Genomic DNA, 11,891 nt, shown 5'->3' with positions numbered 1-11,891 from the left:
CAATTTATAAGTTATTGTCCTTGACGAATTTGGGGAAATTCTTGCTCATTTCTTTTCAAATATTGCTTCTGCTCCATTTTCTCTCTTCTGTTGTTGTTGTTGTTATTTGCCGTCGAGTCGGCCCCGACTCATAGCGACCCCTCCTTGGGTTTCCGAGGCAGTATCACTACGGAAGTAGGATTGACCAACCTTCCTTCCGATAGCTACCCTATAGGACAGAGTAAAATTAGTGTTTCCAAGGCCATAACATTTATGGAAGCAGACTGCCACATCTTTCTCCCACAGAGGAACTAGTGGGTTTGAACTGCTGACCTTTTGGCTAGCAACCAAGTGCTTAGCCACTGTGTCACCACAGACCAGTCTATACATTGTTTTTAGATGATGACATCACCAGTGTATCAAGCTATAAACTCTCTGTTTATCCCTCAGGACTGTGACATTGCTCACCATGCCTGTATTTCGTTGTTGCCATGAACATTACAGGCAGACCAATGGCTGAAGAAAGGATCCAATTGCAGACATTGACAATTTTGGCATTGCGGGGAGTGCGGAAATCCAGGGCCTTGACCGGGTGGCAGACTGCAATGTAGCGATCGACACTCATGGTGCAGAGGGTGAAGATGCTGGTGAACATGTTATAATAATCAATGGAGATCACAATCTTGCAGAGGATGGTTCCAAATGGCCATGTTCCCATCAGGTAATTGACACTCTGGAAGGGCAGGGTACTGGTTGCCAAGGCATCTGCCAGAGCCAGGTTGAAAATATAGATGTTGGTGGCAGTCTTCATTTTGGTGTATCTAGGGGATGAAGGAACAGCAGTGACAGAATAAGAAAAAGGGACCAATGTGAAATATAGGTAAACTTCCAATAATCAAACTTACATAGATTAGTGGAAAGCATTTGACATTAGATATAGAGGAATATATTTCCAGTACTTGCTTGGTTATTTACACCCATGTGCCTAAAGGCTAAATAGGTCTTTCTCTGGTTATTAGGTTTCTTACCTGTAAGATGTTATATTAATAGCTACCATGAGTATTCATGGAGTTATTTTTATGTGCCAGACACTGTGACAGATGTTATAGACACAGGGAGTTCACAGTTGAGTAATAGAGACAGACCCAGGATAGTAATTGACTTTAATTATAGATAGGTAAGGAAAAAATCATATGTGTATATATATATATATACTTTTGTTGATGTTGTTAGGTGCTGTTGAGTGGGTTCTGACTTATAGTGACCCCATGCACAACAGAATGAACAGCTGCCCAGGTCTGTGCCATTCTCACAGTTGTTTGGGCAAAGGGCTATGTTTGAGCCCATTTTTACAGCCACTGTGTCAATCCATTTTGTTGAGGGTTTCCTCTTTTTCATTGACCCTCTACTTTACCAAGCATGATGTCCTTCTCCAGGGAGTGGCTCCTCCTGAAAACATGACCAAAATAGGAGAGATGAAGTCTCACCATGCTAACTTCAAAGGAACATTCTCATTTTACTTCTTCCAATAGATTCGTTTGTTTTTCTGACAGCCCATGGTGTATTCAGTATTCTTTGCCAACACCACAATTCAAATGCATCAATTCTTCTTCTATCTTCCTCATTCATTGTCCAGCTTTCACATGCATATGAGGCAATTGAAAATACCATGGCTTAAGGCAGGTGAACTTAAGTCCTCAAAGTGACATCTTTGACATTTGAAATAAATACATTTAAAATTATGGAAGAATGTGATAGTGCAAGGCTATATATGTGTGTCTGTGTATGTGTATATACATATATATATGTATATGCACACACCAACATATATATACATACATACATACATACATACATATACACACACACATACCAAAATGAAACCCATTGCCATCAAGTTGATTCTGATACATGGAACCACATTTGTTACAGAAGAGAACTATGCTCTATAGGTTATTGACACCATACAGTTATGACTGTAATCTTTATGGAAGCAGATTTCCAGGCCTTTCTTCCATGGTGCTGCCAAGTGGGTTTGAACTGCCATTGTTTAGGTTAGTACAGGTAGTCCCTGAGTTACAAATGAGGTCCTTTCCTAACTGTTGTCTTTAAGAATTTGTAGGTCAATCAGAACAGGTGCACATGGTTCTTATTTAGCCTTATTTTAGTGCAAGAAAAAGTTTGAAGCTGTTTCAGTGACTTAAGACATGCATGTACAGCAAGTGAAGGTGATTGTCATGCAAGATTTTTTGAGAGTAGTGGTTGGTTCTATCATTTCAAAACCAAAAAGAAAACCAAACTCACTGCCATCAAGACACTTGGACTCACAGCAATCCCTCCTTGGGTTCCCAGGTGCTATCTCTACGGAAGCAGATCACCCAATCTTCCTTCCAAGGAGTGGGTGGTGGATTTGAACTGCCAGCATCCTGATTAGCAGTCAAATCCCTTAGATGCTATGCCACCAGAGTTCCCTATCATTTCAAAGCTAGGGCAAATTTACATAACATTAAGGGCAAATCGGTACATAACAACATAAGTTGTCCCTAAATCAGACATTTATAACTGACTAGCACAAACACCACCCAGGGACCTGTACATGCACATACATGTATGCACACACACATGCACATACATAGACACACACTGGTTATTATGGCAGCATAGTGATGAGATACTTAACTGAGCATATCTTAAGGGGATAAAACCAAAACCAAATGCACTGTCCTCAAGCAGATCCAACTTATAGTGACCCCTCCTTGGGTTTTCCAGGCAGTAGCACTATGGAAGTAGATTGCCCAACCTTCCTTCTGAGGAGTGGCTGGTGGGTTTGAACCACCAGTCTTCTGGTTAGCAGTCAAATGCCTTAGGCACTATGCCACCAGAGCTCATAACTTAAGGGGATAGGAGGAAGAATAAAAGGAAGCCATCTTGGAACTGCAGATACAGAAATGGAATCTTAACGTATGAGTATGAGCTAGCTGGTTGGTGGGAGTAATCATTGCAGGAAGAGAAGAAACATGAAGAAAAGCAGATTTGAAATAGCATGCTGCATGTGTTTGTCATTGGTAAAGGGTAAAATTCCTGCAGTAATGCCAACAGATCTGAGAAGGGAAGAACATAGAGACCAGATCAAGGAAGGACTTTTATGTCATGCTAAGAAGATTTGACTTTGCCCTCTCCATGTTGGCAAAGCTAATTTTTTTTTTTAAATTTTTTATTAGCTTTATTGAGATATAATTGCACATAATTAGAGTGTAGGATTTGATCTGACATATATATGTAAATAAAATTATTCCGTACCTAGTTTCTTTCACTCGACATAATTTTTTTGAGATTTACTCATGTTACTGCATCCATTTTTGGAGCACTGGTAGTGTAATGCCTAAGGCATTTGACTGCTAATCAGAAGGCTGGAGGTTCAAAGCCGCCAGCCACTCCTCAGAAGGTGGACTGAGCAATCTACTTTTGTAGTGATACTGCCTAGGAAACCCAATGAGGGGTTGCTATGAGTCAGAATTGACTTCGAAGGCAGTGAGTTATTTTTTGTGTTTGTCCATTTCATTGCTGAGTAGTATTCCACTGTGTGAATATAGTATAATTTGTTGATTCATTCATTTATTAATGGTAACTGAATTGTATCCGCTTACTAATGGGAATTGAACAGATGCTACAAAGCTCATGTCTTCTGTTCATAGGGGATCATCTCTAGTACTTATTCAAAGCTTATTTCCCCTTATTTGACTTGAATTGTGGATATATTATTAATTATATGTCTTCAAAACCTACAGAAATTAAAACTACCAAATAGAAGAAATAAGCAGGTACACTGACAATATTAATAAATTTTATCTGCTGGTGGGAGAATATATTGCAAATATCAGACACATATTGTTTTTAACACCTCATATTTATCTAACCAACAAACCAAACCCACTGCCATGGAGTCGGATCCGACTCATAGCGATCCCTCCTTGGCTTTCAGAGGAGGTATCACTATGGAAGTAGATGGCCCAGCCTTCCTTCTGAGGAGTTATACAAAAATATCTCACTCATTTCTGGGAACCACTCACTTTCCACTCCCAGTCCATGTGCTTTGCAGTGGCCTCTGCTACTGGTTTGTGGTGGTAGGATGTAAAAGGTTTAGGGCCACAGTGAATGGTCAGTAATGGACTCAAGTTTCAGCTAGAGCCAATGAGATTTTGTTGTGACTTCTGGGGACTGAGTATATTCTGTTTCCCTTAGGACCTACACTTGAGAAGATGAGAAGGTATAAGGTATGTAGTTGCTGGGAGAGCCTGACTGAAAATAGCCCCAGCCTGGAGAATATGATTGGATCAAGTATGACAGAAACGCAAACCTGAAGCCAGGCTGACCTTGGACTTTTTATTTACACAGTCCAAAAAATTCTTTTTAAACTTAAGCTTGTATATTATTTTTCAGTCACATGAAATTTAGGTCTAACTCATTCAGCTAAGAGATCCATAGGTTGAATGGAATGAGTATTACAGACCCACTTTAGGGCCTTAACTCAGTGGTTCAGGACAATATCTTTGATACTGATAGACATCAGGAAGCCAAAGTTCTACAGAAGGATTTTACATACCTCCTCAAGGCTAACAGGGTGGAGCTGTCTCTTGAGATCTAAAATTCTGAGACCTGGTTTCGTCTGTGATAATTGCGGAAGGTGCATTGCTGCCACAAAAACAAAAAAATGAAAAAAAACTCCCTGTTTTCAGATTTGAAGCCTTTTGACTTGCTTTAGAAGGTTACTTCCTTAAAGAATTTTAAAGAGAAAAGAGAGAGAAAGCCACTTAACTTGAGGAGATAAAACATATTGATTTTAGTGAGATGCCTAAACGTGATAAATATAAAAAGAGAAGCTAGATGAGCTTCCCCCAAAATACAGAAACAAAGCAAACAAAAAATGTAACAAAAACTGAGACTTTTAAGTTTTCAAATAACTGATCTGGATGCTAAAGGAGTCATAAAGTTTTGATGCTCTTTATAACCAGAATTTTCTCCTGGAAGCAGCACCTGTTTCTCTTCTTCACTAGCTATACCACAGATTTGCAGACCTACATGATCTGAAGGCAGGCTCTCCTGTGGTAGTCACTTTCCTACCCAGCAGACCTTACACATCTGATCTTTAACTGAGTGTTTTATGTTTAACAATCAGGTTCCGTGCTTTCGGTTTTATGACTCATCACACTAGTAATCTTTTCTTCAGACTTAGATACTTATTGATCTATGTTTATTTCCATTTTTAAAATTATTTCCTCCTCCCGAGTGAGGTGTTTGTGAAACAAAATTAGGTTAAGGTCCTATATTATGAATGGAAACGTGCCTATTTATCTCTACAGGCTATTTCAGTTGACATGTTGCAGGGACAGTCTTGTTTAATTTTTTGTCAATTTATCCAAAGTCTTCCTCTAAAGACAGTATTTTTACTCCAGTTACTCACACTTCAAGTCAGAGCACTAAATAAATGTCAGGTCAGCAATTTACTGTCTGTTAAAGAGAATTGTGCAAGAATCTTGTGGTGGATCCCCTGAGACTATGGCTCTTAGTCACTCTTCAAGCCTGAAACTAAACTCATTCCTGTGACTCAACTTTCAGTCAAGCAGTAGACAGGTCTATAAGGTCTATTCAATAACACCAGGGAGGTATGCATGCCTTAGAACAATCAATCTTTTGAGATCCAAAGAGCAGGCTTTGCTCAGGGACAAAGATTGAGAATTTCTATTGTCTCCAGCATAACACCAAAGGTTTTACTATGAAGAGATAGTTTCCTCAGAAACAGAATAAAGCAATCCAGTAAACACGAAACTTTCATTCTGCTCTGCTCTGATGTGGTGGTATAAACATTGCCTCAGCAAAGGTAAATGGATGATCAAAGTCACACTACACAGTATGGACTTAGAGATATAGATAGATAGCTGCCATTGAGTTAGTTTCTCATTGCTACTTTATATACTACAGAACAAAATGTTGGCAAGTCTTGCATCATCCTCATGATTACTGGCATGTTGGCATCCATTGCAGTGGCTATTGTGATAATTCATCTCAGCGAGGGTCTGTCTTGCCATCACTGGTCCTCTACTTCACCAAGCATGATGTCCTCCTCTGGAGATTGATTCTTCCTTTTGACATGTATGTAACAAATATGTGGGACAATGTTTTGTTTTGATCCATAAGGTTTTCTTTGGCTAATTTTCGAAAGTAGGTCTTCCAACCTTTCTTTCTAGTCTGTCTTAGTCTGAAGGTCCACTGAAACCTGTCCACTGTAGGTGACCATGATGATATTTAAAATACTGGTGGCAAAGCTTCCAGCATCACATGCAAGCCACCAGAGTATGACAAAGCCACCAGATGGGTGGTGGACTGTCAAACTACAAGAGTATACAGACTGGTTTGGTTTTCTTATGCTCCTCTAACAGAAATACCACAAATGGGTGGCTTTCACAAACAGAGATTTATTCTCTTACGGTTTAGGAGTCTGGAAGTCCGAGTTCAAAGTGCCAGGTCTAGGGACTGGGAGAAAGACCCTCGACCTTGGACTTCAGTTCTGCTTCTTGCTCCTGACCCACTGGAACTGGTGGTGTCTCTTAATTGAGACAGCTGCTGGCTGCTGAGGCTGACAGATCCAAGGTTGACAAGTAAATGGCCCAGTCCCAAGATTATTAAGCAACACAGCAGGGCACTAATTCATGTCCAGAAACAGTCCCAACACCAGCAGACAAATGGCAGACCATCGAGATGAAGATTCCGCTACATGCAGGATCCAAGCATGCCAAAAAGCTGCAGAGACCTTTCTCAAAGTTTCTTATATACTGAAAGCAGACCACATCCCTAGGCAGCTTAGTCAGCTGTTCCAGTAGATTTCACCATGGAGTTAATTATCAATCTCATCATGGGGAATAACTACCTCCTGCTGCCAAGCCACTCAAAAACAGGCCCGGCTTAACTACCACAATTCCACCCCTTATCAATTTTGCATCCATACACATCTCCTTCACTGGGTGGCTCCAGTCCCTTAGCTCATCTGAGTGGCAACTTTACTCCTTTAGCCTGGCGGGCCCCACTCCTCTGCCCCCGGGCATGACAGCCCTGCCCCCTCACTTTGGGGCAATGGTTATAGCCTCATCCCACTGGTCTTTATGAATGGCAGCCCCTCACTCCAAGAGGCCAAGTTAAGCACCACACAAACCAATTAGGAAAGAAGTCAAAGAGGTGACTTGTTCTGTTTACCTGAATGGATCTAAGAATTTCTGGATATTAGCACACAATGTTTTCTCCATCCTTTGTACCTATAATTTCTTATGGTGCCATAAATGTATTTAGTGGCAAAGAGAGGTAAAGTGAGCTGTGTGGGATGTGTAATGTCCTTATTGTATCTCATCTGGACTCACTGGACTTTTCTGACATGGAGCATTTCCTACTGTGCCAACAGAATTAGATCTTCTTGTCTAGGCAGTGGTCCAAGCTATTTTTTATTTGTAATCATCCCATTGAAATTTGACTGTTAACCAGAAAGCTGGCTGTTCAAACCCCCCAGCCATTCCTTGGAAGGAAGATTGGGCAATCTGCTTCTGTAGAGATACCGCCTTGGAAACCCAAGGAGGGGTTGCTATGAGTCAGGATCGACATGACAGCAATTTTTTTTTTTTTTTAATTTCCTAAAATTTGTTCTAAGTGATTGTGTAGCTCACCTGATAAATCAATCCAAATAAATTACCATAAAATCACTGTTTTTGAAACTGTGTGCATCTCAGGATCTTCAATGCTTGATCCATTAGAATGAGCTTATAGATCTTTCAGATACTGTGTTGGGGAAGAAGCATAATAAAGCCTATTCCATGGGCAGATCACTTATTTTCCTATGCTGCTTTTATAACCCTCATTGTAAATGTCCTTCTTTTTTTGTGGTTAGGAAATAATTTACCTTCAGACCCATTCTTACTCCATTCACCCCAGCTATTACTACTAGCTAAACTGCATTTATTTTGACCAACCTGTGCTAAATGAAGCTACAGGAATAAATTAATCTTGTATACCTGATGGCCTTTTCAAAGTTCTTTTTAAAGCCAATTTGTTGAATTGTGACAACACTATCTCAGTCCAGAAATAAAACTGACAATGGCCAAGAAAGAATGATTGCAAAATTTATAAAAGGAGGGACATATTTTAGAATCCAGTTCATCATAACACATCCTGCCTTTTACATTGCCAGCTGCCTTTTTTTGGAGGTTACAATAGAGTTGTTTGTGATGTACAGAATATTTCTCCTCTTTCTGGGCTGATTTTCTGCCCTTTCATGTTACACCAAATGGACTTCCCTTTGGCAATTTCACTGAGGAAGAAAGAGCTCTAATTCAGCAAGGATGCTATGAGTCCCTTTTATGTGTTCAGCATTGTGCTCAGAAAGATACATTTCTCACATCTGCTTCCAATTTTATGTCAACTTACCCTCACATAGAAAAACTCATATTTGTAATGCAGGAAAAAAAATACCTCCCTAGAGTCTTCTTTTAATACCCATGATTCATTGGGTAAATCCTATGAAATAAAGGTGCTTGTCCTCATTTTCAGGTTATTATTTAGGAGAAAAAAATGGGGAAATGAGTACTTGAATTCTGCTATTATTATCCTTTCCATTATGATATCTGAGACCTTTAATTGCTACTTCATTCTCAAGTATAGTTATTGATATAAGTTCACAAATACTACTTACCACAATATTGTAGCTAAAACATCAGAAAATATGACAGAATCAGTGACTATAAAAACACCTGTAGCAATGAAAACAAGGTCGTGTACGTGTCATGCATGTAGACAAAATCATGTGATTCAAAGCATGATTGTAATTGGGTGATAATGCCTGCTGTGAGTGGTGTGCATTGTTGTTGTTGTTGTTGTTGTTAAGTGCCGTCGAGTTGTTTCTGACTCATAGCGACCCCATGCACAGCAGAACGAAACACTGCCCGATCCCGCGCCAGTCGGCTGATTGCTCTTCTCTCTGGCTTCCTGGATTTTATCTCCTTTCTCCTGCTCTTCCGGCCTGCTACTCTGGGCATCCCTGCATTGTCTCTCCTCACCTGTAACCCTGGGGCTAACTGCTCTTCTGTCCAGGTTCAAGGCTTTTTTCCCCTTTCTCCTGCTCTTCCAGCCTGCTACTCTGGGCGTCCCTGTGTTGTCTCTCCTCATCTGTAACCCTGGGACTGACTGCTCTTCTGTCCGGGTTCAAGGCGTGCATTAGAAGGTTCAAAAAGTAAATTAACATAGAGTTTTAGCCTTGTAAGTATATTGATACCTGTAAGCTGGGCTTAGAAATAAATGTTTTTGTTGTTATAACTAACTATAGCAGTATTTTAATAAAAAAATAAACATTTCATTCTCAAAAAGTTTTTGATATAGGTTCACAAACACCCTTAGCACAATTTTGTAGTTAAAACACAGAACATTTCACAAAATCATTGATTATAAGAACACTGACAGCAAGGAGAACAACAGCGTGTGCTTGTAGCCCTTGTAGAAAGAACCATGTGACTTCAAGCAACTATCAGCCTTTCCTCAGAGCATAGAAGAGTCAGGAAAATCAAAGATGTGGAAACAATTAGTCCAAAGGACTAATGGACTGTGTAACCTCAGCCTCCATGATCCTGAGACCAGAAGAACTAGTTGGTACCAAGCTACAGCTATTGACTGATTTGAAGGGATGGCATTAGAAGGTCCAACTGAGGGGGAGAAAAATGTGGAACAAAATACAGAATTATGAAAAAGACCAGGCTCAATAAAGCTCAATTGGCATAACATACTACACAAAAACATTGTTCCATATCCTGCTTTGGTGAATAGCAACTGGGATCTTAAAACCTTGCAAGTGGCCATCTAGATGCAATGATGGGTCTCTCCTCATCCAGAACAAAGAAGAATGAAGAAAACCAAAGACTCATGGAAACAATTAGTCCTAGCGACTGGTACACCATGGGATCCTCAGTCTATGTGACAATGAGACCAGAAGAACTAGTTGGTGCCCATCTACCACTGTCAACCACTCAGAGGGGGATCTATGTAGGAGATCCTGGATAGAGTGGGAGAACAATGTAGAACAAAACTCAAAAAAAAAAAGACCAGGTTTGCTGGTCTGATAGAGCCTGGTGAAACTCCTGAGACTATGGCCCCTAGCTGCCCTTCAGGTCTGGAATTGAACCCACTCCTGTGGCTTCTAGCCAAACAAAAGACAGGCATATGACCTGAACATTTACATTAGGTAGATACACTCCTTGGAGAGATCAATTATGGGAGAATAGAAGGGCTGTGTATGCTCAGGGAGACAGCTCAGGGGGCAGGAGTACATGGAGGGAAGGACACAGGGTACAGGTAACTATGGGGAGGAAGTGGGAAGAAAGCTGTTGCATTGTGGGAGATTGCAGTCAATGTCATGAGACAAAGTGTATGTGAACTGCTGTATGGAAAATGAATTTGCTCTGTAAACTCTCACCCAAATCACAAACAACAACAACAACAACAACAACAAAATAGCAGGCTCCCTGGTAGGATAGAGACTGGTGGATCCCCTGAGACTATGGCTCTTAGTCACTCTTCAACCCTGAAACTAACTCATTCCTGTGACTCAACTTTCAGTCAAACAGTAGACAGGTCTATAAGTTCTATTCAATAACACCACAGAGGTATACATGCCTCAGAACAATCAATTATTTGAGATCAAAAGAGCAGCCTTTGCCCAGGGACAAAGTTCAGAAGAGAACAGGGAACAGGAAAGAAGGACGAATAGAAACTGAAGCACAGGAAGTGAAATGAGAGATGTTACAGTGTGGGGACTGCAACCAATGGCATGAAACAAAATATGTATAAATTATTGAAAGAAAATCAGATTTTCTCTGTAAACCTTCATCTAAAGCACATTTAATAAGTTATAAAAAAAATTGTGCTGAAACACTACTTGAAAATGTTGTAGACACTCATTTTGGTATCACATTTTCTGACAGTGTCACTTGGTGCAGTCCATACCCCCTCCTCATATCATCCTAGTGGCTCTGCTGTCTGAGGGTGTGTGTGTGTGTGTGTCTGTGACAGTGAGCTAAAGATCTAAAAACAAAACAAAAATGTATATTCATTAGATAATAACATAGAAAGAGATCATGTGTTAGCTTATTTTGCATTTTATTATTATTCACTAGCTTAGTGAAGGAGGGAGTAGAGGTTCTCTCATTTTGATATACAGTGTTTTAAAATATTCCATTTCCATATATCTCAAAATGATGAAAATTTTCAATGAATTAATACTAGGCAAAAGGAGGGGTGGTAGTAGCAGACATCTGAACCCTGCAGACAGGACAGTGACTATTACTAGTTTACCTCAAAAGAGAAAGTCAAGAGAGAGGTTGATGGGAAGTTAAAGAAAGAGGCACTTCCCTTAAGAAGTCAATTGGTTCTTTCTGTTTATATGGCACCGGAGTGTGATGGTCACCACATCTTTTTGATTGAGTCTTACTTTCTCTTTAGCCACACACTCTTCTCATTCTCTATTTATCTTATCTACTTCCTCTTCTTCCTTGTTCCATTAATAATAATTCATAAATGTGTTTTTCAAACAGTGACAGGGAAAGTTCTGCTTTCTTGATGCAACTGATGGAGCTTTTAAATACAAAATGCAAAATAAATAACACCATTTTTTAACTTTTGCATTTGGTACTAGGAAGAATCAGGGAAGAATTTATACCTCCTCTTACTCAGTGTGTAGGATCTTAGGGCACACATTTCTCTTTTATGACCTCTCCTCCTAATCTCATCCATTCATCCTCTTCTGGTTTCCACTTTCCCAAATTTCTTCTTTATTTCTCTTAGTGTATTTTTGTAAGACTTTTCATTATTTATTTATTTATTATTTT

The 11,891-nt window shown here is 39.8% G+C and overlaps 1 protein-coding gene across 1 annotated transcript in view; it reads right to left on the bottom strand.

Moving 5' to 3' along the window:
- The window catches only part of OPRM1 (opioid receptor mu 1), a 72,050-nt gene that overhangs the window by 4,965 nt on the left and 55,194 nt on the right, over positions 1–11,891 (bottom strand). Inside the window, exon 3 of the mRNA XM_007957867.2 lies at positions 448–800. Coding sequence (XP_007956058.2) covers positions 448–800 — 353 coding nt within the window. The remainder of the gene's footprint in view (positions 1–447; positions 801–11,891) is intronic.

This window comes from Orycteropus afer, unplaced genomic scaffold (assembly GCF_000298275.1).
Source record: "Orycteropus afer afer isolate SDZICR_OR568_19922 unplaced genomic scaffold, OryAfe1.0 scaffold00815, whole genome shotgun sequence".
Taxonomy (NCBI): Eukaryota; Metazoa; Chordata; class Mammalia; order Tubulidentata; family Orycteropodidae; genus Orycteropus; species Orycteropus afer.
This window is presented reverse-complemented; position numbering and strand designations above follow the sequence as displayed.